The sequence below is a fragment of the Xyrauchen texanus genome, chromosome 37 (genome assembly GCF_025860055.1).
Source record: "Xyrauchen texanus isolate HMW12.3.18 chromosome 37, RBS_HiC_50CHRs, whole genome shotgun sequence".
In the NCBI taxonomy this organism is placed as follows: domain Eukaryota; kingdom Metazoa; phylum Chordata; class Actinopteri; order Cypriniformes; family Catostomidae; genus Xyrauchen; species Xyrauchen texanus.
This window is the reverse complement of record NC_068312.1, coordinates 24,922,857-24,949,407: the sequence shown is the minus strand read 5'-3', so window position 1 is coordinate 24,949,407 and position 26,551 is coordinate 24,922,857. Positions and strand designations below refer to the sequence as shown.

At 38.0% G+C, this 26,551-nt stretch overlaps 1 protein-coding gene across 1 annotated transcript in view; it reads right to left on the bottom strand.

Moving 5' to 3' along the window:
* LOC127630462 (nucleolar protein 4-like) overlaps positions 1-26,551 on the bottom strand; it is a 48,946-nt gene continuing 22,395 nt past the window's right edge. Inside the window, exons 3-11 of the mRNA XM_052107999.1 lie at positions 19,763-19,874; positions 17,755-17,864; positions 10,541-10,694; positions 4,929-5,227; positions 3,919-4,104; positions 3,445-3,633; positions 2,731-2,847; positions 1,883-2,072; positions 1-1,720 (exon numbers count right to left, since the gene is read on the bottom strand). Coding sequence (XP_051963959.1) covers positions 1,503-1,720; positions 1,883-2,072; positions 2,731-2,847; positions 3,445-3,633; positions 3,919-4,104; positions 4,929-5,227; positions 10,541-10,694; positions 17,755-17,864; positions 19,763-19,874 — 1,575 coding nt within the window. The 3' untranslated portion in view covers positions 1-1,502. The remainder of the gene's footprint in view (positions 1,721-1,882; positions 2,073-2,730; positions 2,848-3,444; positions 3,634-3,918; positions 4,105-4,928; positions 5,228-10,540; positions 10,695-17,754; positions 17,865-19,762; positions 19,875-26,551) is intronic.

The window sequence follows — 26,551 nt, the reverse complement described above, 5'->3', positions numbered from 1 at the left end:
ATTTAGCTCAGGTGTAAGCGCCTTTACCGCTTTTCTCTCCCAGATGGGCGCTTGACCACGCCCCCGCTGCCACACCTTCTAAACCTCCTGTCAAGCATTAGCTCCTTTCTCTCAAACTCACTATGCATATACAGTATGTGTGCCAATAAGATGTTAATAAGTCCCTCTGTTTTGATTGGTCCCCGTGAAGAATATGAAAGTGTCTCAGTCATGAGGTTAGAAAATAAGAGCAGCATTCACAACTTAAAAGAATATATTTGGAATGCAATGCAGCATGGAAAATGCAGTCCTTTGTTTTTCATTTTTTTTTCATGTACAGACCAGTCCTCCTGTCTGGGAGGTCGATGTCACCCATGTGTTCCTGTGCGTGTGATTTCCTACAGTGTATTGGCGTGCTGAGGGTGAATAGGCAATAGTGCACGTAGAAAAGGATTTGAAGCGTTCCACTCAGCACAGATTCATTTGCATAATGTCCAGCGGGTCAATATTCCCAACCAATAGAATTTCAGCATCTCTTTCATTATCACCAATCATTGATTCTATAAGTAGACTTTCTGTGTGCACGTGTAAGCTTGAATGAAAATTCTTATATATGAGTAAGGAATATATACTGTATTTATACAAACATTTGTTAATGAGTTTATGATTGAAAATTATAAATTTTCAGACACTGACACACTATAACAATATTCACCTACATTGCACCTTCTGCCCAAACCTCATTAGCATTAAACAGGTAGAAGAGATCTTTAAAAACCCTTTCTCTTGTATCTGTTCTATATCTAAAATGGCTAACTCTGGCAGTAGTCCTGGATACCCAGTGGCTTTGTTGCAGCATCATGCAAAAAGGTTGTTAAGATACTGATATGACTGGAGTCAGTTAAATACATAAGTTCTATTAATTTATTTATGTGTAAATTAATTAAGGAAAATTACTGAGTACACCTTTAAATAACTGAGGAGTGTATGTTTTAGATCATCTGTTAAAAGATTGATTGATTGATTGATAAAAATAGTAAATCATTGACACACATGAATCTGCTGGAATCTGATGTCTGGTGTAAACTTTTGGCTGTAGATGACATCATAAATTGTTTGGGCATCAGTCCCTAATTTAGAGATGATTGCAAGATAGCTCTCACTGAGTGATTGTAAGACAATTTTAATGTTGCCTTGTGTACAGACACCTGTTGTTTTGTGTTGCATTTTCTGATCATAAAGCCTCAAAATAAGCCATCTTAGCCACCCAATAAGCATTCCGCTCTATTTGACTCAGAATCAAGGGTAAGGAAATTTGATAAAGACACTATCATGGATGTAAACTGTCATGAGCAATGTGTGATAGGTTGCTTTGCCGAATGAACGGGCTTCAGGTGTCTATGTGTGTAAGTGCACGTAGCTACATGTATCCTTCCTGTCATTGTATGTCTGCATATATGTGTGTGTCTGCATTGTGTGGGTGTGTGCGGGAGAGACAGGTAACACCAGACCGTGTGCAGCTCTCAGTTCTGCTGCAGTATGAGGTTCTCAAGCTCATCAGCAGAGCGAAGCAGGAATGCTGCGGACTCGCGGTAGCCTGCAATCAGTTGCCGAACAGCCGTGACCTCTGGCGGACTGAGCTGGGCAGATGCCCCCCCGCCCCCTCCACCCTGACCATGACTATTTGAACTGGAGGTGGAAGTGTTGGAGGCCAAAGATTTCATACTGAGATCAGTGGGACCTAACAAGAGTAAAACACAGAAACCTTTGTTCAATATTTTGTAGATCCATAGAATAGAATAGAATAGAATAGAATAGAATAGACAATAAAACATGAAAATAAAATACTTAGAAAAACATACACATAATTCTGAGGTAAGTTGCTTTTCTGATTTTCACTCACCATTGGTTTGTGGTGTGCCATTGTTTTGGAGGCTGTTGCCAAGGGTTCCATATCCCAGAAAACTGTAATTAAGTCCACCATTTGTGTAGAGTTGGTCCTGAGAGTAGGCCGAGGCTGCTAGTGAGAAGCCTGAGTGAGCCAGGGCAGCCGGATCTCTGGAGTTGGGCTTGTCTACAGTAACCGACTCATCCTGAAGAGGAGTAAATGAGCCAATGGGAAGGTAAGAGTGAGCTATATTTTGATACAGAAGCATTAAAGGGAAACTGTAGTTCACCCAAAAATGAAAATTCTGTCATCAGTCACTCCTTTTCCAAACCCAATCATGTTCTTTCTTCAGTAGAACACAAAAGAAGATGTTAGGCAGAATGACAGTCTCAGTCACCATTCACTTTCATTGCATGAAATGAAGATGCAATGAAAGTGACTGGTGACTGAGACTAACATACAGCCTAACGACTTTTGTGTAAGAACAGTTAAGTACAATAAAGACTTTTGTCTCATTACCACTTTGTGAAAGTCGTACAAGTTAGGAACAACACAAGTTTGAGTAAATTATTCCATTAACTTTTTGTCACACTTACCAGTGTTGAATGAATTGAGACTATTTACCAGCCATAAATATTTCTTACTGGTCATGAAACCATTTTGCATTATTTAGCAGGCCATTTTTCTGTGAACCAACACTTTAAGGCATGTGAATGACACATATCTCACTAAGCAATCTAAAAACCAACCACAATTTTATACAATGTACTAAAATAATTTAATCTTATTATAAAGACCCAATTATGTATTTCTCTAAACACACACACACACACACACACACACACACACACACATGCACTCACATGGGCCTGGTAGTCCAGGCGCATCCTCTTTGCAGCATTGCGTGTTTCACTCTCACATGCAGCTGCAAGAATGTTCTCAGCCATGGCAGAGGTGAGGTGGGGGTGTGTGGGCCGTGTCTGACACCATTGGGGGTAGATAGATGGATGGATAGATAGATAAAAAGAAAAAGAGAAGTGTCATCACCTTATCCACATCTATTTTATCTTGAAAATTATGTCCTTTCAAAATCACTTTAGGAATATCTTGGTCTCTGGAAATGGATGCACTAACGCTACAGCAATGCATTTGCTTCTTGTTTTGTGTTATTGAAAATCATATTTTGAAATGTGGTATTATCAAATGTGGTTTTTTTTAACTAGTTACAACTCCTGTAAAACATTCTGTTGTCCATACTTAATTTCTGTAAGACTTTGGCTACTCCAGCACCAGACAAAGGTTCCAGACATGCCTTCCAAACATACTGAATTTAATTATAGCAAAAGACTTTACAGACATAATATAAGCTATGTTTGAAAAAATTTTAACCTATAGGATTACCCATCAGCCACCAGAGGGCAGATTAATGCAACTGAAATGCACACGAGTACGGTATGTAACACAAACAATATGTCCAAGATTTCATGTAATCTAAAACGTTTTGGATTAGCAGTGGCATTGGCATAGCACAGAGGACTATGGCTGGCATGTGTATGTGTGTCTGAATGTTTCCCTACCTCAAAGCCACCCTTTTTCATGCGGCGACAGGATTTGAGGTAGGTTCGGATACGTTTGCGAGCACGTTCTTGGAACTCTGGGAACTGGCGGCTGCAGGACTCAATGATGGCCTGGATTTTCTCTTTGGGCTGCTTTGAGATCGGAACCATTCGGTCCAAATTCTCATCCACAAACAACCGCACAAACATCTGAAAATGGAAAGAAATATTACAGAACAAGAAGAATGAAGAAGAAAAGATTAGGAAGAATCAGAATGCACCTATACTGTACATACAAAAATTATATTTAAGAAACATTTGAAAATGAAAGGGATTTAGAAATGTAAACTTGTTCATCTTTGAAAGAAAAAAATTCTTAGAAATAAACCTTGATTTGCACTTTCAAACATAACAAATAAATAAAAGTAATTAAATACAAAACCTGATGTAAGGCATATTAAATAAAGAAAAACTTTTTAAGCAAATCAGACTCACGTTAAAAGCTTTAAGTCTTTCAGGGTCAAGGCCCTCTGCATCATTTATCTTGTCACTGTCGTCATGGTCATCGTGATCGTCATCATCATCGTCTATGACTTGAGAGCGACCTGGGGTCATGTCCTCCCCGCACGTGCTCAGTTCTGTCTTCACTGAGTCATAGCTTCCTGAGCTGTACTGAGGAGACTGTAGATACATACGTACATAGAGAGCCACATACAAAATAAATGTACACATTTGTTAACATCATAGCCAGTAGCGGTTCTAGCTTAGGGCTATAGGGGTGGGGGGTCAAATATATCAAATGTTTTTGTTTTTTAACTAGATACAACTGCTGTAATACATTCTACTAAGTGAGAATGCCCCCAAAGTTGTTGGCCAGCATTTATAATCAGCATAATAGTGTTTTAGTTGTAGTTTCAGTTTCAGTTAGCTTCAGTTTAGGTTTTGACTTTTGTCTGTAACTGCTATGATCTGTGGCAGATTTAGGCATGGGCGACATGGGCAGTGCCAACCCCCTCCCCCCAGCACAAAATGCCGCCCGTCACTGCCCATGTAACTGCTATGATCTGACACAGATCATAGCAGTTACAGACAAAAGTCAAAATCTAAACTGAAGCTAACCGAAACTACAACTAAAACACTATTATGCTGATTATTACTTTAGTAACAGTTCACCCAAAAATGAAAAGTCTGTCATCATTTACTAATCCTCATGTGGTCCACACCTATATGAATTGCTTTTTTCTATGGATCACAAAAGATGATGTTAGGCAGAAATCACATTCATTGCATCTTCTTTTAATACAATGAAAGTGAAAGGTGACAAAGAGTAACATTTTGCCTAACGTCTCCTGTTGTGTTCTGCAGAAGAAAGAAAGTCATACGGGTTTGGAACAACATGAGGGTAAGTAAATGTGGAGAGAAATTTCATTTTTGGGTGAACTATCCCTTTAAATACAAATATCTAAGAATTCTTAGATGTGGAAAAATGTGACTTAGTCTTATACCTTGTTACCATACTCTGTTTTGACAGGGAATTTTCTATTGGGTTCAGGTGGGTAGGATCCAAGCGTCACCCCAGGTAAAAGTCTGTCACTCAGGTTGACAGGCTGTTGTCCCTCTTGTGAAGAAGAGGATGATGAAGTGCTGAAGTCCAGAGGTGCAGCGGCACCGTTACCGTTCACCTCTCCATATGGAACCACCCCCTCAGATGCAGGAACTCCTCCTGTCACCATGGCAGCACCACCAGGTGGAGTCAGTGCAGGGAGACCGTTAGCTGTGCAGACATTCTCGGAAGAGGAATCATCTGAGAGAAAGAAAGAAAATCTTAATACTCAATAATAAGTTCTGTCATTTTTAACACAACCACATGTTGTTCCAAACTTGTATGACATCCATTCTGTGGAACACAAAGGGAAATGCTGGGCAGAAATTTATGCACTGAGAGCTTCAGTCACCATTCACTTTCAATGTATGGTAAAAAGATGGAATGAAAATTAAGGGTGACTGCAACCAACATTCTACCTAACATATCCTTGTATGTTTCATAAAAGAAAGAAAGTCATATGTGTTTGGAGCAACATGAGAGTGAATAAATGATGACAGAACTTTCATTTTTGGGTGAGCTATTCCTTTAAGGTGCTGTTTATACTTGATTTGATCCATAGAAATTATATTTGGTGGTATAACCTAATATATTCAGGTTGATTTAGTCATTTTAAATAATATTTTTGACTAGAATAAAAACAGACAATTTTAATGTTACCATATGAAGCATATTTTTAGGTTACCTGGCAAATGTCTTTGGATGTCTGCACATAAAGTCACTCTGCACTTTAACTGCATCAATGTATGGATGTGAGGTATAAATATTAAGTCTGTGTGTGTGTGTGTGTGTGTGTGTGTGTGTGTGTCTGTGTCTACTGGGGGAAGGGGGACAGGCTGTTCCACTTAAACGCTGTGTAATGCAATTTCACTGGGTGAAGATGTGTGTGTGCTAGTATGTACAGGAGAGCAACATTGGGGTCAACTGTCAAACCAGTGGAGGAAGGCAGAGGTGAAAAGAGAGAGAGAGAGAGAGAGAGAGAGAGAGAGAGAGAGGATGAGGGGGAATGAGATGGGTGACGAGCTCTGCCAGAGTTGTGTCTGAGTCGATGGGAATAGAAGTCAGAAAAGAAAGATGGGGGAGATAAGATGAAACAGAGAGAGAGAGACGACTCATTCTCGTCCACTAATTTAGAGAGCAGAATAAGATATCAAAATAACACATACAAGAATGTAGTAGAGCATCCATCAAATAGAGAAACCACTCTAGTGATGAGCCGAAGCACACTGGCTAAAAAACATACAGCCTCAATATTCGGATGTGGTTAGATGGATCTGAATTGCTTTACAAAGTCTAGATACAGCCTGATCTCATGAAAATTATGTGACTGTGGTGACATTTTTTGCAATATTACATTACGTGGTGGCTCGAGTAGTTTGGAGGTGAAATGTACACTGTTTGGCAGTGTACTGTTTGTAAATTAAAGCAAGTTAAATGTTCTCCCAAACAGATGGGGGTTTTAAGGCTAATACACTTATCAATTTAAAATCAAGAAAACCTACCTCCTTACCCTAAACCTACCCGATAGTGTCAAAATAAGACATTGTGAGATACGTACATGCAATTTTAAGGTTAATGCTCAACAAATCTAAATGATGTGGCATAAAAAGCCAATTTGAGATGAAAAACACAATTACTGAAGCAACCACATCATTTTGTAGTGCGTATGTCACTTTCAGCACTTTTTTCACATGTTGACTTGCATGTTTTTCTGTGCTCATACCCTGGTCCAGAGTCCTGCATGGGTCCTGTTTTATAAACCCACACCTGCACCTGCCCCACACTCGTCTTGCAACCGCAGTGCTTAACAAAACACCTGACCCGTTATCTGACATCCGCACTAATTTATAAAGTCCCTGACCCATTTAAAATAAAGACGTGATCCAAATGCACCCGCATAAAAATAAATCTACTACACCAGACCAGATGTGATATCAAGTTTATGGAGGGCTCCAGGGCAGTGCTGCTGTTACATGCATTTAAAAAAATAGCCTTGGCATTTTGACCTGCAGTCTGTCCGTGCCTATATTTTCGACCCGCACCGCAAATGACAATGTAAATATTTTTCCACCCGTTACATCAAATATAAGCGGTTCACCCGTACGGGTCCTTTGCGTTGCAAGTGCTACTATCAGTTGAGCTACTATGCAGTTTAATCGCACTCGGACAATCATGTAAATTATTCGTTATGTAAAGCAAACGTTAAAATGTAACAAATCATGTGCTGTAGTACAAGTGTTTTGATGTCATAACATTGGGTGAGGAACAGGGCAAAATGTAAGTGTTCATTAACTGATAATCTGCCATTTTAATCATGATTTGTGTGAAAGTGAATAAAAGTTGTTGTAGAGGCTCTAGGGTGTATTTCACCAGAAAACTGCCGCGATACGTATCAACAGATACAACGAGCCATGTAGTTATTAGTAGTTAGTAAGGTTATTGCACCATCTGCATCCTATTATATAGTCCAGGGGTTGGCAACCTATGGCATGTGTACCAGCATTGGCACACAGAGGGGTAATCACTGGCAAGCCATCAATTGTGAGAGAAGCTGGCTATTTTATTCATATGAAATTCCGCACCTGCATTCCAATCTACATCTTGATGTAATCCTCCCTCATGATCACGCAGCGTGTTTTCACCCAACAGACTTGTGCAGCGCGTGCAAGCCATTCACTCATCACAAGCCGGCAGCGCTTCACTTTCTGTTAATCACGCGAGTAAACACGCCCGCTTCTGTCAGGCTGCACGGATGACAGCCTTGATTCCTTGTTTCATTTTGCTTTCAGAACAACATGTGATGTAATAAGGAAAACACCACTATTAATCCTTGAGATTTCCAACCCAGCATACAGGTACACCCTCCTGAAACCATGGTCACACTCAAAATTACATTAAACAATTAAAAGAGAAAATATAAACCCACATAGTGGGGTTCAAAAATCAAAGTCTATTCAAAATATTAATTAAACCTGGAAATAAAGTTTTAGGATTTTGCAGTTGCGATTCACCGAAAAGAGCTTAAAGGTTGATCTGTAATGCGCGAATAGCTTATGAGGAAGGATTACATCAAGATGTAGATTGTAATCCAGGTGCGAAAAACTACATATACTGTAAATAAAATAGCCAGCTCCTCTCTCGCTGTTGCTTGTGAACTAGTGAATATCCCTCTGTGTTATTGAAAAATGAATGACATAATATAATAAGAAAGAAATATTTAAGATTCCACACAATTTCGTGATCAGTAATCAAATAAGCAAATTTGTGACATTAACTGTTAACACATTATGTACAAAACACATGTTGTCTTTCATTAAAGCACTTTCACAAGTTGCTCTGTGAAAATTCACATGCAAGATTTTTCACTCAAACTTTTATGCTGATAATATCATTTGTAATTAAAAATATACAATTAAAAAAGAAAACGGCAAAATAGATACATTTACACAAGTGGACTCAAACTTTGGAAAATCACATACATGCGAAAGGTTTTTTTTTGTTGGGGGGGTTGTTTGTCCGCACAGCCATTGAACAGGAAAATAAAAAATGCCACTCCATGTCAAAAAGGTTGCCAACCCCTGATATATATATATATATATATATATATATATAGTCCACTCGATGAAGCATCAGAGAAATAAACAAAAACAGCACATTCATAAAAAGTAGTGTAAATAAATTGTATACAATAAGTAAGAAGAATAGAAATATGGACACACTTCTTTTATATGCTTAGAAAATGGTATACCTGTCAGGATTTGGAAGTAAACCCCATTAAATTATAGGGAATGTTTTATTAATCATTTTCATCTACTGGCACACAACTCATGACTAGTATTAATAGTGAATGAGCTCTGATGGGTGGGTGCAATGGTATGGTGTGGGTTAAATCATCATCATTCTTCCCCTGTGTGTCTCTAAACAGCACCCTGTCTGCTTTGAATCAAGGCAGGGATCCATTTGTGCATGGGTACATTGAGAATGGGTACAGGACACTAAAGAGCCCTATTATAGTGCAAAACACCAGACGTGAAATTAATCATAAACATCCCATAATACAACCACACCAGGCAATGTAACACAGCTAAATTACAAAGCACATTTGTTTAAACAATGTCAGTTTGTATGTGACAGTAGAAGGAATGTTGCTGTCTGTGGGAGGTGTAGAACAGATTACTTCATTAATCCATACATTCATACATACATTCAAAATTCATTCTTTTTCTTTAATAACAATGTAATTAATGTCTGTGTGTGTGGGGGGGCGAGTCTTTCCCTACAGTCCAGTCTGAGCAAGATTACAAAGGATTAGCCCACAAAGAAGCAACCCAAGCTGCTTCCCCCTACTCTGCCACCCATAAGACCCTCGACTGTCCCAGCAGCCATTTTAAAAACATCTCCTCCTCCCCTCTCCCTACCCTCATCCAAGAAGGAAGTGTGTTCAATTCAGAAAGGGACTAAAGACAACAACCCTGACATCTCGCAGTTGTGTACTCTCATCCACAAATATGGTGGTCCTGGCCAAGTTTACTGTTTACATTCTGCATCAGAGACCATTATATATTATATTATCTATTATAGATTCTAATTTGTACATTTGTTGGCTTGAGCAATGTAACCAATTGTGCGCATAATTGCAATGGCAAATCAAAAGCATTTAAATTAGTGTATATGTTTGTCTGCAAAAATGTAAGTTTAAATAAAAAAAATTAAAAAAAATTAAGATCTGATCCACAGATTTGTGTTTTTCATTTATTTTGTTTGCGGTGGCATACGAAAATGAGACACTGAAGCCCCATCCACACTAATCCATTTAAGTTTGATAAGTGTTTTTATGGTTTCCTAATGTCATCGTTTTCCAAAGTATGCTGTAATGGAGAGCATTTTCGAACATTTTTGGTGAAGGAAAACACTGTTCCAGTGTGAATGAGAGCAAGTAGGTATAGCTACTGGCAAATGAAAACGCATCAGTGTGGACATGGTCTCAAAAGTTTTAGAAGCAAAGCTAAAAGCATTTTTTAAATGCTGTGATGCTATAAATTATTTTACTCAAAATGATTAATTGCGATTACAATATCAAATAATTGTGATTTTTGTCATAATCTAACAGACCTACAAGCCACCATCTTTCAAACAACGGATATCCACAAACATTATAGAAGTTTACACTTAAGATTTTCACATATATGACCAAAATGAAAAAAATAAGGCAGCCTCAGCATGGCTTCGCACACCCCAGACATCCATTTAACCGGCATCTGTCCAGAGCATAATGGAAGAGAGCGAGAGAGACTAGAGTACTGGGCTATAATGGGCCTTCAGGCACCTCTTAAACATCAGCTACAAGACACTTATCAGACTCTTGCCAACCATAAGTCTTCACTGATAAACCCTGGCAAACAATAGCAGTGGTGGCTGCTATTTCAATGAAATACATAGCTAACAATATACACAGTGTGAGTGGTAGAAAGTGTGAGATAGAGAGAGAGGGCGAGAGAGACAGGGAAATAATACCTTCCTCCTGTTTAATGCTGGGCTGTGGGGGTGTAGGCATCCTCTCCGTGTATGGGGTGGTGGGGCTGCTTGGCTCTGCGGCTGGAGCACGTTCAGTAGAGACCCACGCGGGCTCAGCCATGTCCAAATCCTCACTGCTTACCGAAACCTCATCCTGTATGAGACAGGGAGAGAGAGGGGGGGGGGGAGGAAGTCAGACCTCAGGATATTCTGTGCACAAAATGAAGCTCACCCACCCCACTATTGTCAGGATTCTCCCATGTTTTAAGCACATGATCTTCACACAGCCAAAGTCCACAGCTCAACTACCAAGCCCTGTATGAAAATAAACATGCTCTCTTTTCCACATTTCCTGTTCTGAATTTCCTAGTTCACCATTGAGCTATATAAAAGATGTCAATAAAATAGAAAAAACTTGCTTTACAACCTGTTTTTCACTTTTTTCTTCAGTCCCTTGTTATGTTGTAACATAACAATTAGGTACAGTATCCCTGTGTATCTGTTCCTGAGAAAACTCCGAATTCTGAGATGAAGGATGGGAAGAGTGGAATGGGAATGGACAGAGGGAGGAGACTCTTAAATAATGAGTGACTATGAGGGGAGCTATTTTTAACCCTGTTGGATCCAAAACCCAAAAGAAGTACAACTTATAGTGTAAAAAGTGGTAACCTGGAATTGGTACCTTAAGGAACTTTTTCTACTTGATCTAACCATTAACATGAGTTATGATGGTGTAGCATTATGAATTCAGGTTGCTTCAGTGATATTAAATAATAGTTTTACTTGAATAAAATGACTAGTTAATTTAGATGTGAGTATATTTTGTAGGTTGTCATTTTTCAGTGTTGCGAGGAGAGAAGAAATGTAATATAATGTATTATATTACACATTGGCTGAAATACTACATACAGTATATTTCATGCAGTATATTTAACTGACTTAAAGCATTTGTGGAGTAAGTTTGATTACCAAGTAAAATAATTCCAACTCTTCCCTCATTTTACAGTTACAGTGAGGCCTTTAAAATGGAAATGTCTGGGGACCCTTTTTAGAGGGTTTAAAGGTATAAATATGAAGCTTATAATTTTATTAAATCACTTACATAATTTTTTTGGTGTATTATTTGACATGTGCATCATTTGAGCTGTATTTAAATGGTCGTTTTTACTGTCGTTTTAGGGTTTGAGGCTGTTGTGTTGTCATGGCTACAAAGTAGTGAAATTTAATGCATCTTTACACAGAAAAGTTTAGTAAGCTATTTTATCACACTAAAAATATGTTAACGTGAGGATTGTTTACGTCTTGTAGCTTTACTTTTGAAACAGTGAGTATTTTAATGTTTATAGATTGGCCCTAATAAATTGTGCCTTACTGTAACCCAGTTTTTTACAAGTAGAAATACATTTTTGTGGTAATCAACAGACTGTCACAAATGCTGTTGATTGAGCTTAACTTGTATTGAAGCCCGAATATTCCTTTAAGTCATTGCATGCATTACCACACTAGAGAACCATAGAAGCAACAATGGGAGGAGTAGTATTGTGATTGTGAGTTTGAGCATGTTTACAATCAATACAATTGTATGCTTCTATTGTTCCTTTCATAGCTGGTTTATTTCATAGCATCTTCATTTCGGCCAACATATGGGACGTCCCGGGCTAATACATGACATTTGGCAACCCTAATGCACACTGACACTGTTTGTGTGTCTGTCAGTTTACTTATACTTTTGCGGATGTCCTCATTTGGAAAAATTATCCATAAATAATGATTTGTTGTTTTCTTTCAAATTCGAAAAATGTGTCCTTTAGGCATAGGGCTAGGGTGTGGGTTAGAGTTAGTTTACAGTCATAATTAGCTTTCTATAAAAACAACATAAATCTATAGTATGTCCCCATTTGAGAAGTGTGTGTGCCAGAATAAGAGCAGTTCCACTTTTAGCACGCTTATGGCAAAGCGAATCACACCGTGATCCTTGCTGTCACCTACGCTATAGGAGTGAACACACCTCTCTACCTCTGCCGTTGCCATGATGATGAAGCTATGAGAAAGTTAATTGTGATTTCAAGCAGGTTTTAGAGCTTCTGGTGAGGCTACATATCATCATCAACCAACACAGCCTCCTGTCCCTTTCTCAACCCCTCCCCAAACATTCCATGAAAAACCCACAATATAGTGCCTCCCATCTGCTCAGATCAAACCCTGTAGGCTGATCTTGTAGCTGTTAAAGACAAGCATCCACCCCCACCCATCTATATGTATGCCACTTCCTCATTTTATCATAAACAAACCCTCATTTCACTATAACCATCCCCCTCTACAGCAATAACCCTACTCTTCTGTACAGGACCTGATATTTAATTAATTACGTCCTTTCTCCAAAAGACTCCTCAGTTCAAGCCCCTGGCTAACTTTAAAAATGATTTAAATAATTGTAGGGATTGTCTGTCATCATTTACTCATCCTCATCAAATATAAATGGTAGCTTCAATCACCAACCACTTTCAATGCTTTTTTTCTCCATACAATGGAAGTAAATGTTGACTGAGGCTAATATTTGGCCTAACATCTTTTGTGTTCCATTGAAGAAAGCCATGCAGGTTCTGAACAACATAAGGGGTGAGTAAATTACTTTTTATTTAAAGATAATTTTTTGGATGAACTATCCCTCTACCTTTTTAATTAGGCATGAAAATGTAAAATAAATTAAAGTTACGAATCCATTCAATTTATTTTTCACATTACCACGAGAAATTCTCTCTCCCTGCACGAGCACTAACAAACAATCAACTAGTAAGGCCTCTACATAACATGTGTCCCTGGATCCCTGTATCCCTGTTTATCATTACCAAGGCAACCTGAAGAGTAGAGAGGGCTGAAAGAATGTAATCATCTAGTGGGGCTCAAGAGAAAGTGAGAAATGCAGGTGTGTGGATGGAGATGTGCGTGCGTGAGACAGAACACACATACACAACAGAGGAAAAAGTCACTCTGATATCACTCCAAACCGTCACTGTGAATTGCCTCTCCAAAGCTCAGCAGTTACACGTAAAGCACTCATAGGATCACTTCCACTTTTGATCATTGCATAGTGTTGGGGATTTTACAGTTAAGACCCCCTCCCAATATCTAACAGGAAGTTGGTCTGAAAAACAAATGAACTAATCAAAAATGTCACAAATGTCCTTATGTAAAATAAGACAAGATTGATCAATTATTGCTGTAGATTAAAGTTAAATGGGTCATATAATATTTATTTATTTTATAATTTTTTTATTTGTCATATTTATTCTCCAAGGTCACATATAATGTTAATTCCACCACCAGAGAATCACCAGAGAGACAACCACTCTCAGAATAAAATGTATATTTTATGCATTTTATGCATTGTATATTAAACAATTTAATAGTGAATTTATTAGCACTTCGTTGAAATTATGAAGAACTAACTGTAAAAAATAATGTGGAACTGAAATTCATATCCACATGGGATTTAAATGATATCTTTTGTAGAATTTGTGAAACAAACAAATTGGACTCAAAGATTGCATTTGTACAAACATTACAACTGGACTCTGTTGTTAACAATGTCCAACAAACCATTGTTATTGCTACATACTCTATCTTCTCCATGATCTCTTTCATATTCGCGAGCATGTTCTGATGTGCCAGCTCCAACCTTGACGTGATTATTTTCTGCCCTGGTATTGTGTATTCAGGCTCAATGAAGTCCATCAATTTACAGAAGCCTTATCCCTCAACAAAACTGAGTTGTATCATGTCTCTTGCTGCCATCTCTGAAATAAGCTGTTATTTTTTCAGAGCAGACAGGATCACAGTGGCGGCGAGTTGTAGTGAATGACGTGATGCGCATTTGCTTGCTTCGGCTAATCTCTCCTATGCTAACACCTATGTGTCTGTGCTGAATATTGTTACGCATGGCTCCAGTGGAATTTTTATATGCCAGTTTGACATGACATAGCTTACATAAAACATTTCCTTTTTCTTCTAAGTCAAAATACTCCCACACCATGCTCATCTTTCGAGTGGTCATTTCTGAGCCCGTCGTGATATGACACCATAGACTGTAAAAAAAGATGGACGACGCCCATTCGTTCTTTTTCATTGGTGAGAACTGAAGCCGCCAGTGTCCCGATATGGTGCTGACATCTTGGGACTTGAGTCTGCGCAGTTGCGATTTCGGGACCAGACCTGCGCAGTAGTGAGCAGGAAGTAAAGCCGCGAAATCAAGGCCCCGCCCTCACTCTCGCTGAATCAATCGCAAACACACGCCCCTGCACTTTTGACTTATGACGGTGTGAAATAATTAATTATAGAAATTTTGATATTAAATTTAAAGCTCCAATCTCCTCAGTCCTCCGAAGATCCCGAAAAAAAAGTCAGTTGGTGCTTCAGTTCACTTTTGAGGGCTTGTGCGGCACACTTGTATGACACATTTATTTTAATGTGTTATTTAAAAAATAAAATAAAAGTAACATTAAAATGACAGTAATTTGAACAATTCTTGTGTATTTTGTTGTGTAATCAACTATTGTTTTCAGTGTCGATTAGTAGCAGCTGTACTGACTAGTCGGCTAGTCTTGCACATCCCTAATTTCAACATCTCTCTGAAGCAATTCACAGTTTCAGATCATGAAAAGTTCATTCGTAAAAGTGCTTTCACACTGCCCTGTTGAGCTGTGAACCAAAATGAATGCATTTGGAAATGCACACATAGTGTATGCATACTATAAACATGGATACGTTTTATTTGCAGGATTGCCCTAATGAGAAATTGGAGTTCCTCTGAGGTTTGTTTAGAAGGTTGATATGTGTGGTGTTGGCTATAGTTACCAAGTGGGGCATTAGTAATACAAGGAATGGGAGAGATAGAGAAAGAATGAGAGAGGTGCAAGAAAAGAACAATGCAGGGTTAGGTATGAAAATGTATTTCAGTCCTAAAACAATAAAGGGGGGATGAGAGGATGATGGAGACAACAATCCTATCAAACAATCATAGGCCAAACCTATCAGTTACGCTAGGCCTACCCCTACAATCTGAGATAATGATCTGTTGATAAGAATGTTGTTCAAGCCCCTGCCCAAGCCCTAAATCTAACCCTGAAATATGATTAATAGAAATGTTGTCCCAGTTTTAACATGGATGTTGATCTCCAAACATGCCCTACTTGGTTAAATCACTTTAAGTGAGATGTTTAATGTTTAAATCAAGCAATACTGATCTAAACTACTTGTGATGCAGAGACATAATGATACTGTTAGAAAATGTTTTAACATGCATCTTATTTTGAACACTGATGACAAATATCGCCAACAAAGAGCTAAAATGGCAATGCTAATAATAGGTCTTTCAATTTTAGGTTTTACAAAAGAGTAACTTAATATAGTTGTTCAGATATCTTCCCAGCAGTCTCTGATTTCTTTCATATGTGACCATGTATGTTTTTCTGTCTATCCAACTCCCAAGTCCACAGTCCAATAGTGCTAAAATGCATTTTTTATATTTAAAGGAATATTGCAGGTTCATTACAAGTTATGCTCAATCGACAGCATTTGTGGCATAATATTGATTACCACAAAAATATTTTTTTAATTGCTACTCCTTTTCTTAAAAAAAAAAAAAACATTTACAATGGAAGTGAATGGGGGCCAATTGTTGAATGTTAAAATACTCAGTTTCAAAAGTATAGCCACAAGACATAAACACCATGTGTGTAAATATGAGTTTAGTGAGATAATATCACATACTAACCTTTTCTGTGTAAAGTTTTTGTTGCAATGATGATGTAATGTCAACAAACCCTAAAACCCTAAAATGACAGTAACAATTTAAATTTCAAGTATTTTATAGCTAAAACACATGAGTTTTAACAGTAGAAATAATGTAAGTGCTTTTATAAAATAAGCATACAATTTCTACCTTAGTTTAAACCCTCCAAAAATTGTCCACATTCACTTCCATAGGGCTTAACTTGTATTGCACACCGCATATTCCTTTAATTGATAGTGATACAACAGCGCCCTCTAACCACTGTCCTGTGACATGCCTACTCTCATCCACAGCATACTGTACATTGCACCTGCAGTACCTAGGAGTATTTGCTACAGTTATCTAGACTGGGTTCATTAGTGCAAAGTAAATAAATAAGCATTGCTCATCCATACCTTTCAAAATTACCAGCCAAGCAGCATTTTATAATTTTACATTCAAACATTCTATTTTACACTGCCTTGTTTGCGAAGTGAGTTTTGGAAATGCAAAACAAACAAACAAACAAACATATATAAAAGCTAAAATAAACAAAAATAAAAATACAGAAAATAGATTCTGCTTTACACTGCCTTGTTACCGCAGTGGGTTCTACTTCAAAACAAAACAAAACAATAATAGCTAAACACATAATTCAGGTCTGTTTTAAAGGATTCCTGTTTCTTCTGGACAATGCAGCATGTCAGAGGTACTGTCTTTAGACATTTCTCAGGTTGTTTTATGCTCTAAATGTAACCTTTGTGGGCTTTCTAATTAAGATGTCATTTATTCTGTAATGGATTTATCTGAGATGCAGACGAGAGTGAATTTATTATTATTTTGTATACCTTTTCTGTTAGCTGTAGATTCCTTTTACCCACTGTCATTGTATCCTGGTGTTTGGTCTTATAATGTATGAGCATATTCTACAGACATGATCTTTAGTTCATGCTACATAAATCCATCCATTTTCTATGTTTAGTTCTATTTAGTGCTTTAGTTCACAAGGATGGGTTTGTGTGTTAACCATCATTAACCAACCCATTTAAATAGCACAGTGACCCATAGACACATCCAACTCTTGCTTTTCCAGGCATCCACAAATACTGTTGCTGAGGCAACCATGTCTATAACAGTTTACCTTGACAACCACATATTGCACATATCCTTTTCAGCAGTTTTTTTGAGCTGGGTGACATTTACATTAAATTCTTTGCCCAGATACCGAGGTAAATTTAACCTGATATTACTGTGCTAAATTATAATTTGGTACATCTAAAATAATCAGTAAGAATCAGCTTTTGGAGCTCTCAGCAAAAACTCTTTAAACTATATACATGCACTTCCAAAACCAAACCAACAACTTCAATGTTCTATTAGATGATGCACTCCTTCATAATTGATTGCCTCTCCAATGCTCTGTTTCTCACTTTCTTTCACCTACCTGATCATTGCTAGTCATGCACTGTAGTTTCATTTGTTTCAGATAGGTGGCAGTGAGAGGCATATTGTAATCAATGAGGTCTGGTACCAAGGAGGTGGGACGGTCGTTCTCTGTGGGTGGAAAAAAAAGTGCTTTACATGTCAGTCATTAAACAATAATAATTTGTATTTAAAAATAATTAAAAGTGACTTTAACATGAAAGAAATAAGGCAACATTTCCATTATAAAATTAAGAACAATACCATAGAAAACGACAGGGATAAGCCTTATTTTTGAATTTGCTATTACCTATGAAGATTTCTAGATATATCCATAAGCTTCCTTTCATTAATGTGATAAACACAATAAAATAAAACATTTAACTGTGTTTGGTAACACTTTCACTAATGTGATAAAATATATATATTTTATTTTTTACTAAAATAATAGCTAAATATTTCTGTGCTACCAAAAACATATTCTACATTTGCTACTTCTTATGAAGATTTATAGGTATAGAATTCATAAGCCTTCTTTCACTGATATGATAAAATAAAATATATTGTGTTTCGTAGTACTTTCATTTATGTGATAACAACAACAACAAAAAAAATGTCATTGTGTTTAGAATCACTTTCATTGATGTGATCAAATAAAATAATGGTAACACTTAACAATAAGGTTCTATTTGTTAACATTAGTTAACAACATTAGTTACATGAACAAACAATGAACAATACTTATTAAGCATTTATTAATCTTAGTTAATGTTAATTAAAACATATACTAATACATTTTTTAAATCAAAAGCTATAGTAGTTATCATTAGTTAATGCAATATATACAAACATTAATGAACATTGAACAATTGTATTTTATTAACTAACATTAACTAATATTAGCAAATGCTGTAGAAAATATATTGTTGCTTGTTTGTTTGTGATAACCTGATGCATTAACTAATGTTAACAAATGGAACCTTTTTGTAAAGTGTTACCAAAATAATTAAGAAAAATAAGTTTTGAATTATATTTCTGTATTACTTAACACATATTCCAAAATTTCTATCACTTAAGAAGTTATAGAATACATTAGCTTAAAAATATTATGCAAAAATTATGACTCTGAACAGTTAGAATTTTAATAGTGAATCTTATTCTATAAAACGCATTGGAGAGCAGGCAGGTGCACCCTTCGGAGCTGATCAACGAATTCACTATTCCAAGTTTGTTTATCATTCAATATGTACTGTACAAATGTCGCAAGATCAGCTCTCCCCCACACGCCAGTCTGCATGTGCATAGGAGAAAATCAAACTTATCTGTGGCTGAGTGTGAATTAGTCACATCAGTCTGTGACTAATGGCAGACAGACGTCCTGTCTGTGCAGACAGCTGACTTATAGCAAATGGAGTATATTATCTTCGCAGTGGGAAAACGACCCAAAATCTACAATTCCTTCTAATTCTACTTCAGGAAAGTGCGATTAAGTCATAAAGCACTATGATAATCATGAATCCATGCAATGCAGTTTCTTTTAAGAGCAGTTATGCGTCTAAATTATATAACGATGCTAATATTCAGACAGAAGACACATTTGAAGGTGAACTGCTTGTTTAATCTCAATGGACAGTCTGCTATGTTGTGTCCTACGGGAGATGATAGGATTTTTCCTCTGGTGTTATTTGTGATTTCTTCTTTTTGTTAATCTGATGATTACTGTGGGAAGTGCATGGGTAAGATTATACAGACATTAATTACAAGTGGCCTGTAGAACTCTGGAGTTTTAGTCTTGCCTCTGTGTCTCATCGAAAAGAGTGTGAGCCATAAAGATTTTGGAATTGTTGTCCTCCTAATTATTGCTAAAGAGGGACCAACTCCCAAAACTTTAATTAATAATAAAATTATCAAAAACAACCAATTTACTCAGCAGGAAATATGCTTCTAAACATTTGACACATAGATATATAAGGTTCAAAAGGACTAAAAATGACAAATACAGAGATGAAATTTCAGGGACAGGGTCTGACCTTTGAACTCTGCTGTGCTGGGATTGATGTGCATCCTTTTTTGGCATTCTCCACAACTCATCAGGAAACGGGTCACCGCCTCACGTGGAAGAAATGCGTAGGTTTCTGCAATCTGACAATCAATATGGAGAAGAATGCAGTCAAGAAGCATTTTAGTAGAGAGTAAAGAAAGTAAAGAGTTTGTGAATTAGATTTTCGCACTTACCAAAATGAACACTCGAAAGTGCAAAATACTACTGCTAACTTAGGAACTGCAACATAACACATTATTTCAATTTAATTGAAAACGATAACCCTCAATGATTTGATGCAAGTGGTTTAAATGAAAACAGAATTATTGTTTTCATTTATTTTCAGTTATTTTCAATTTTACAACTTCATTGCCATAATGTAACAATATAAATACTAAAACAACTGTAAAAAATGGCATTTGAAGACAGATAAAATAAAACATAAACCATTTAACAGAAGAATTTATAAAATGATATGCTTTATATTTCTGCCTTTAAACCCTTCAAAAATTGGCCCCATTCACTTCCATTGTAAGTGCCTGATGATGCGAGTGACCCAATGTCCTGTGCTGTTTGTCACTGTGGAGTTGAGGGCATGGTCGAGTGCCCATCTGGTGAGAGAGAAAAAGGTAAGGACATCCACCTGAGATGATTTGTGACTAATTACCTTTTCCAGATAATAGATGGCCCAGTCCATCAAAAGAGAGGCTGTACCATTGCGCTGTAAAGCAAGCAAGTTTTGAGTTGATTAATAGATATTCCTGTGTTGGAATCTCATCTCCTGCTTCCTCCATCACCGGGCACTGTTCATGGATGTGTCCCGACTCCTCACAACTCTAAAAGACTGGCACAAACCTCACGCCCACACCAGTGGCGGCAGCTTCTCCCACCTGAGAAGAAGATTGGGTACAGGCAGGGGAGAGAGAAACAGGAGTGTTGTACACATTCGGGCCACCGGTCTCGGGAGTTTGTTTCACCATTTTCAGGGGAATGGAATAGGTCGGAAAGAAGCAGGGCAGGGACCACAGAGAGAGAGAGAACGGGGCGCGCTGGCCCCAGGGTATGCCACTAAATGGTCCTCCACCAATTGCACTGCTTCATCCAGCGATGCCGGTCGGTGGCACTGGACACACTCTGCAGTTCCTTTCGGTAGTTGGGAGATACATTTTGTTCCAGTACCATGAGATCGATGACACCCCCAACGTCGCTAGGCTCCTCAGCCAGCACCAATCGATGGCAGGTGTCGTGGAGCTGTTGAGCAAAGGCAAACAGGCATCTGACATCGCTCAGTGTCAGAGATCGGAACCGCTGGCAATACTCTTCGAGACTGCAGCCGACCCGCTGCAGGATGGCTTTCTTCAGCTAAGGATACCTCAGGAGGTTGTCAATCGGAAGTTGTTGGGCAGTGAGTTGGGCCTCCCCTGTCAGCAGCAGTAGGAGGTGGACTGCCCATTGCGCCTGCGGGCATTCCAAAGCTTGGACCTCCAGAAAGGCCTCCGGGTCATCATGTGCCCCCATCTTCACCAGCATCACATGGGGGTTTGGTGCTGCTGGGGCCTGCACACCAAAGTATGCCGGGATACCAAGCTCCCCATGAGGGCCTGGTGTTGATCCTGGTGGATGCTGGGATTGAAACACTTCCTCCAGTGGCGAATATGATTCCATGGCAGCATACCTTCCTCCTTATCCTGGGTTTCGGCATCAGTGTAACAGATGTTCATATTTGGATCAAAAGGAGGAAGCAGGAGATGGCGATTCCAACACAGGAATGTTTTTTAATCAACTCAACACTTATTCACTTTAAAGCGCAACGGTACCGCTTCACACACACACACAAACTCAAGGCTCTACAATATAAAAGATCAACTGCAGCAGCCAACACACATGCAGCTTTTACGCTAAGAACTGGGCTTTCGGTGGACTGGGCCATCTTTTATCACCCCCGACTTTCACTGTGATCATGGAAACGGTACTTAGTCACAGCTCATCTCAGGTGGATATCCTTACCACTTTCTCTCTCCCCAGACGGGCGCTCGACCACGCCCTCACCTCCAGTCACTAATAATGGAAAAACTCCTTAATAATCCCACTTATGTATTTTTTATAATAACTAGTAAGAAATTTAGTAAGAAAAATGTATGGCAGGTAAATATTTTCAATTCACTCAACACTGGCAGGTGTGGGAAAAAATAGTTCACCGAAAAATGAAAATTCTGTCATAATTTACTGACCATCACTTTGTTCCAAAACTGAATGACTTTCTTTCTTCCATGGAACACAAAAGGATATGTTTGGAAGTATGTTAGTCTCAGTCACCATTCATTTTCATAGCAGCTTTTTTTTCTTCCATACAATGAAAGTAATTGGTGTCTGAGGCTCCAATACCTCTTTTGTAAAAAACAAACAAACAAAGTACTTCAGATTTGGAACAACATTGGTGGATAAACAATGAAAAATGTTTGGGTGAACTATCCCTTTCATTTGGACCCTGCTTGAAACAATATAAGTGCTGTATTTTCTAAATATTTTCTATTACAACTGACAACTAAGAATGTTTTTTTTTACTATGCCTTCCATTCTCTCTCTTTTCCAGGCTCCTATTCTTTATGTCCATGTCCCTTCTCCCTCTCTACATTTTTGCTTTTGCTCTCTTCTCCTGAAGGCTTTTTTGTGCGCGACCTTCACACAGAAAGGGTGATCGAGCAGTAGGAATGGCAGGACCACCTCCCTCCTCCCCCTTAGGCTGCACAGAGGGAAAAGGCCACCCAGGAAAAACAGCACCTGCCAGAATGCCATGCTCCCAGACTACCCCCTCCTCCCAGCCTGGCAGGGCTGGTCTCTGTGGCCTGCTTGTGCTATGAGACCTGACAGCTAGGCTCTCCAGGGCACTGGCTGAGGAGAAGTGAACGTTGCCCCAAGGACATGGTGCAGCCCCTGTTATCATCTCCCCATACTCAAAACACACATGCTCACACACAAATATCTCTTCGCATCCCTAATTAAGAAGATACTTTATTATTGGGGTGGTCACTTTCTCTTTGTGTGTGTCTGTCCCAATGATTGCGTCCTACTCTGTCCAAGTCAGTCCATGAATGTCTAGTATGGCAATCCTGATAGTTCATGTGTAAAAACTAAAATTCCAAAGCCACAGAAATGTACAGTATCTCAGTCAACCAAGGAGTTGTGTCATAGGTATCCCTTCAGTAACCAAGATCTATATGAATACAGCATCTTTGCAGTTACACAACACCGTAAGAGGGCAGTATGCAGAAAGCAGCTGTCTGATAGGGTAGTGAGTAAGGACAGGAGGGCTGATCTTCAATCAGCTACAGTAATTTAAGTAATGACTACTGTGGAGTAGACTGATATAGATATTTTTTTAAAACTTACTTTAATATATATTATTTACTTCATTTAAGAGGAGGAACAGGTGAAATGTGTTCTTACTCATATCCCTGCTCTTCATTACATTGGAACAATTAATTCAACAAATAATCAAGATTACAATTACAGGTTTCTGAATTCCAAACTCAACCCCCAAAGCACTCAGAAGAAGCACTCAGAAGAAGATTTGAAACGCTGTAGTGTGTGTATGGTTCATTGTAGCGTGGTCTTTATCATCAAAATGTGAACTCTGAGGAGGACCACAAGGGTTGAGGGTGACATTTGGGAATAGGCCATGAATGGAGATACTGTAGTAGGATCTTGTAAACCACCAATCACAGTCAGTCATGGCTGGTTACAGCAAATCAAAGTCAGTTCAGTAAGAGCTAATCAAGCCAATCATAGAGTGTCTCAGCCAATCACAGCTGATTCCTGAAGATGGTAGCTAGTCAGTGAGAACTGAGGGTGTTCTGATTTCAGCTTGTCTGACAATCCGGCAGTATTTGGAAGTTCAATGTGTGCCAAATGTCAAAAACATAGCTATCAGGCAATTAATTGCTTTAATTAGGTGATTAGTACAGAGCTGATTGGGGGCTGGAACCCGAAACCTGACTTCACACACCGATGCTGCATTACATTCAAAGTCGGATGTGGAATTTCCAACATGATTTCTCTGATCTTCGTCAATAAATGCATTACATTGCCTGATGCACGGAAGATTACATGTAAGCAAACAAACTTGGAAAATGTTCCCATTAGCCTACAGTAGCTTGTGTTCAGCTGTCAACAGAGAAATCTCCTAGCAACCAGATTGATAAGAAATGCTGCAATTGTAGCATGTTGTACAGGTGTACGACTGTCAATACTGAGTGTAATCAGAGACTATTTAGCTCGAGACAGAGCACTTGTAATGAATGGGAAAAATTGGAATGCCCAATATGGCGAATGTAGACAAAGAAGTCCCACCTTACATGTAAAGGAGCTAAGCTATAAGATACAGACATATAGTCAGTCAACTCGAGAAAGTGCATGTGCATTTGTTGGAACAGCCTGAAAACAAGTGTTTTTTTTAGCATAATTCAAGTTGAACAAGCACAATTTATGATACCATTGTTGTCCAATTTTACTGCTGATTTGAGATTTTATGTGATTGTAATTTTGACCAAGCATTTTGGAGATTTCAGTCTTTCCCAATGAATGTAGATAGGAGCTGTACTTTCATAATGTTTGTATCCATAGAAAATAGAGTAGCTGCCCAGGAGTGTTCCTAAAATGGCCGCTGAGTGGATTGACTAGCCTTGAATAAGACTTTGAACATCTGTCGCTGCAAACGCTTCTTAAACGGGTTGAATTATCCTAAAATGTAGAAACTTTGACTTATTGCTGGATATTACTTAATGAAAGTTAATGTTTATCATTAATTCTGTAAATCTCCTTAGGTGCCAACCTGATTGAAGATTTCCGCACAAGTTTCGAAGTTGGAAGTCCGACTTCAAGTGGTGTTCCATTGTACTTCTCCAAGTAAAAGGTTCGAAATTCTGACTTTCCGAGTTGAATGGAATGCAGCATTAGGAATCATAGAACAGGGGTGTATAATCATCCACGCTGAGTGAGCACTTACATGCCCCTGTAAGATACAGTATATGTTAAGCCTATTGTGTGTTATATGTGTTCTGATTTAATTGAATCAGATGCAAAGCATTAGGCTGTACCACATTTCAACTCTTTTTAATGACCAAATAATAATCAACATACTGTAACTCAATAAAACCTATTCTTAATATATATGTGTTAAGAAATGCAATATAGCCTGAGTAAAATGACACCCTACACCAAATACCTCAAAACACACCAGTGCAGTCTCATAGAGCAAATAGAGTGTAATGCACCACATTAAAGCATATGATATAGAATTTAAAAGTGTTGCATGAGTTCAATGTTAGTGCATTTGGTCCTTTAGATTCAGTCAGTAATTATTTTATGCTTGTTCCTGAATTTTCCTCCACCTTTATTCACCAGTGTCTCAGATAAAGGACAGGAGAGTCACACACACAAACACAGCTCCCTTTACACCAGACTGGTGGTAGAGAAACCACTCTTTTAATGAGTACCAATGGAAAATAAATTGGACTGAGATGTTTTGAAATTATGGAGAAATAGTGAGTCTGCTTTTATCTCCTCTAAATATGACAACAACAAAAAACTGACTCTCTTTATGTTTTCAAGACCTCTCAAATTTTTCAGACAGTCATAGAGGGAGAGCGATAAAGAGAGATAGATAGTGAGAGAGATGACAGAAAATAGAGATATGCAGAGGTGATGTGTAGGTCGACTCACCTGTGAGCTGGGCGAGTGAAAAAATATTTTTGACTGGGTTGAGCATACTGTATGCAGTTGGATTTTAAGATGAATCTCAAGACAACTTTTGAGATCACCTTTCCCCTCAAAATCAAAATATTATTTTACATTATGAAATATCTAATATGCTGTATACAGTATTTTTTTTACTGTGTACAGTAAAAAATACTGTATTATGAGAATCTAATGGCAGAAACAAAAGGTACACTAAAAGTACTAAAGTACTAAAAGTGAGTAATTAAAAACACATTTTAAAAGTAAAATATCTGGATTAATTAGCATACTGAAAATTTGGGAGGTAAAATACCTTTTTTGTCACGAAGCAAAAAACATAAAACTAAAAATGCATAATTTTCTTATTAAATAATATAATATCTTGTTGTTCATTTGATCTTGGGATGAAATGTAAGAAGTTTTCCTAAGATTCACTGACAATTCAAGAGAACTCATAGAAAACGCTCTTAACTGCAAAGATCAGTCGTTATCTGGAAACACAGCCCTGTTCTGTAACGATTGATCTTAGTGGTTAAGAGCGTTTTCTACGAGCGATTTTATGAATGTTCTTTATTTTATCCGTGCATTTCCAAAAACTGCACTTAATATGTACGTGCGAGGACGTGCTTTAAGTGCTACTTAAGAGAGATGCTGTCCATAAACGTGAAGTGCTGAAATGTGACCGTATAGTGCTACTCCTCATTACAACTTCATTATATTTGTGTGTAACTTTAAAAATGTTTGTAATTTAGCTCACTGGAAATATTACAAAATATTTCCTTCAATGTACAACTTAATTCACCACACAATTGAATTGTTTTACATTTTATGTAAAATTATATATTTATTTTACATAATCACTGCTTAGTTCATCAGATGTGCATTTTAATATTTTGTTTCAAACAATTGTTCTATGGGTCGAGATCCGTGAAGACAGCAGAGACCCTATGTATGGTCTTGCTAATGTCAGCAAGCATGAATTGATTATAACGAGGTTCACCATGTTATTGCAGAGCGCAAAATAAGGAGACGTGTGGAAGAT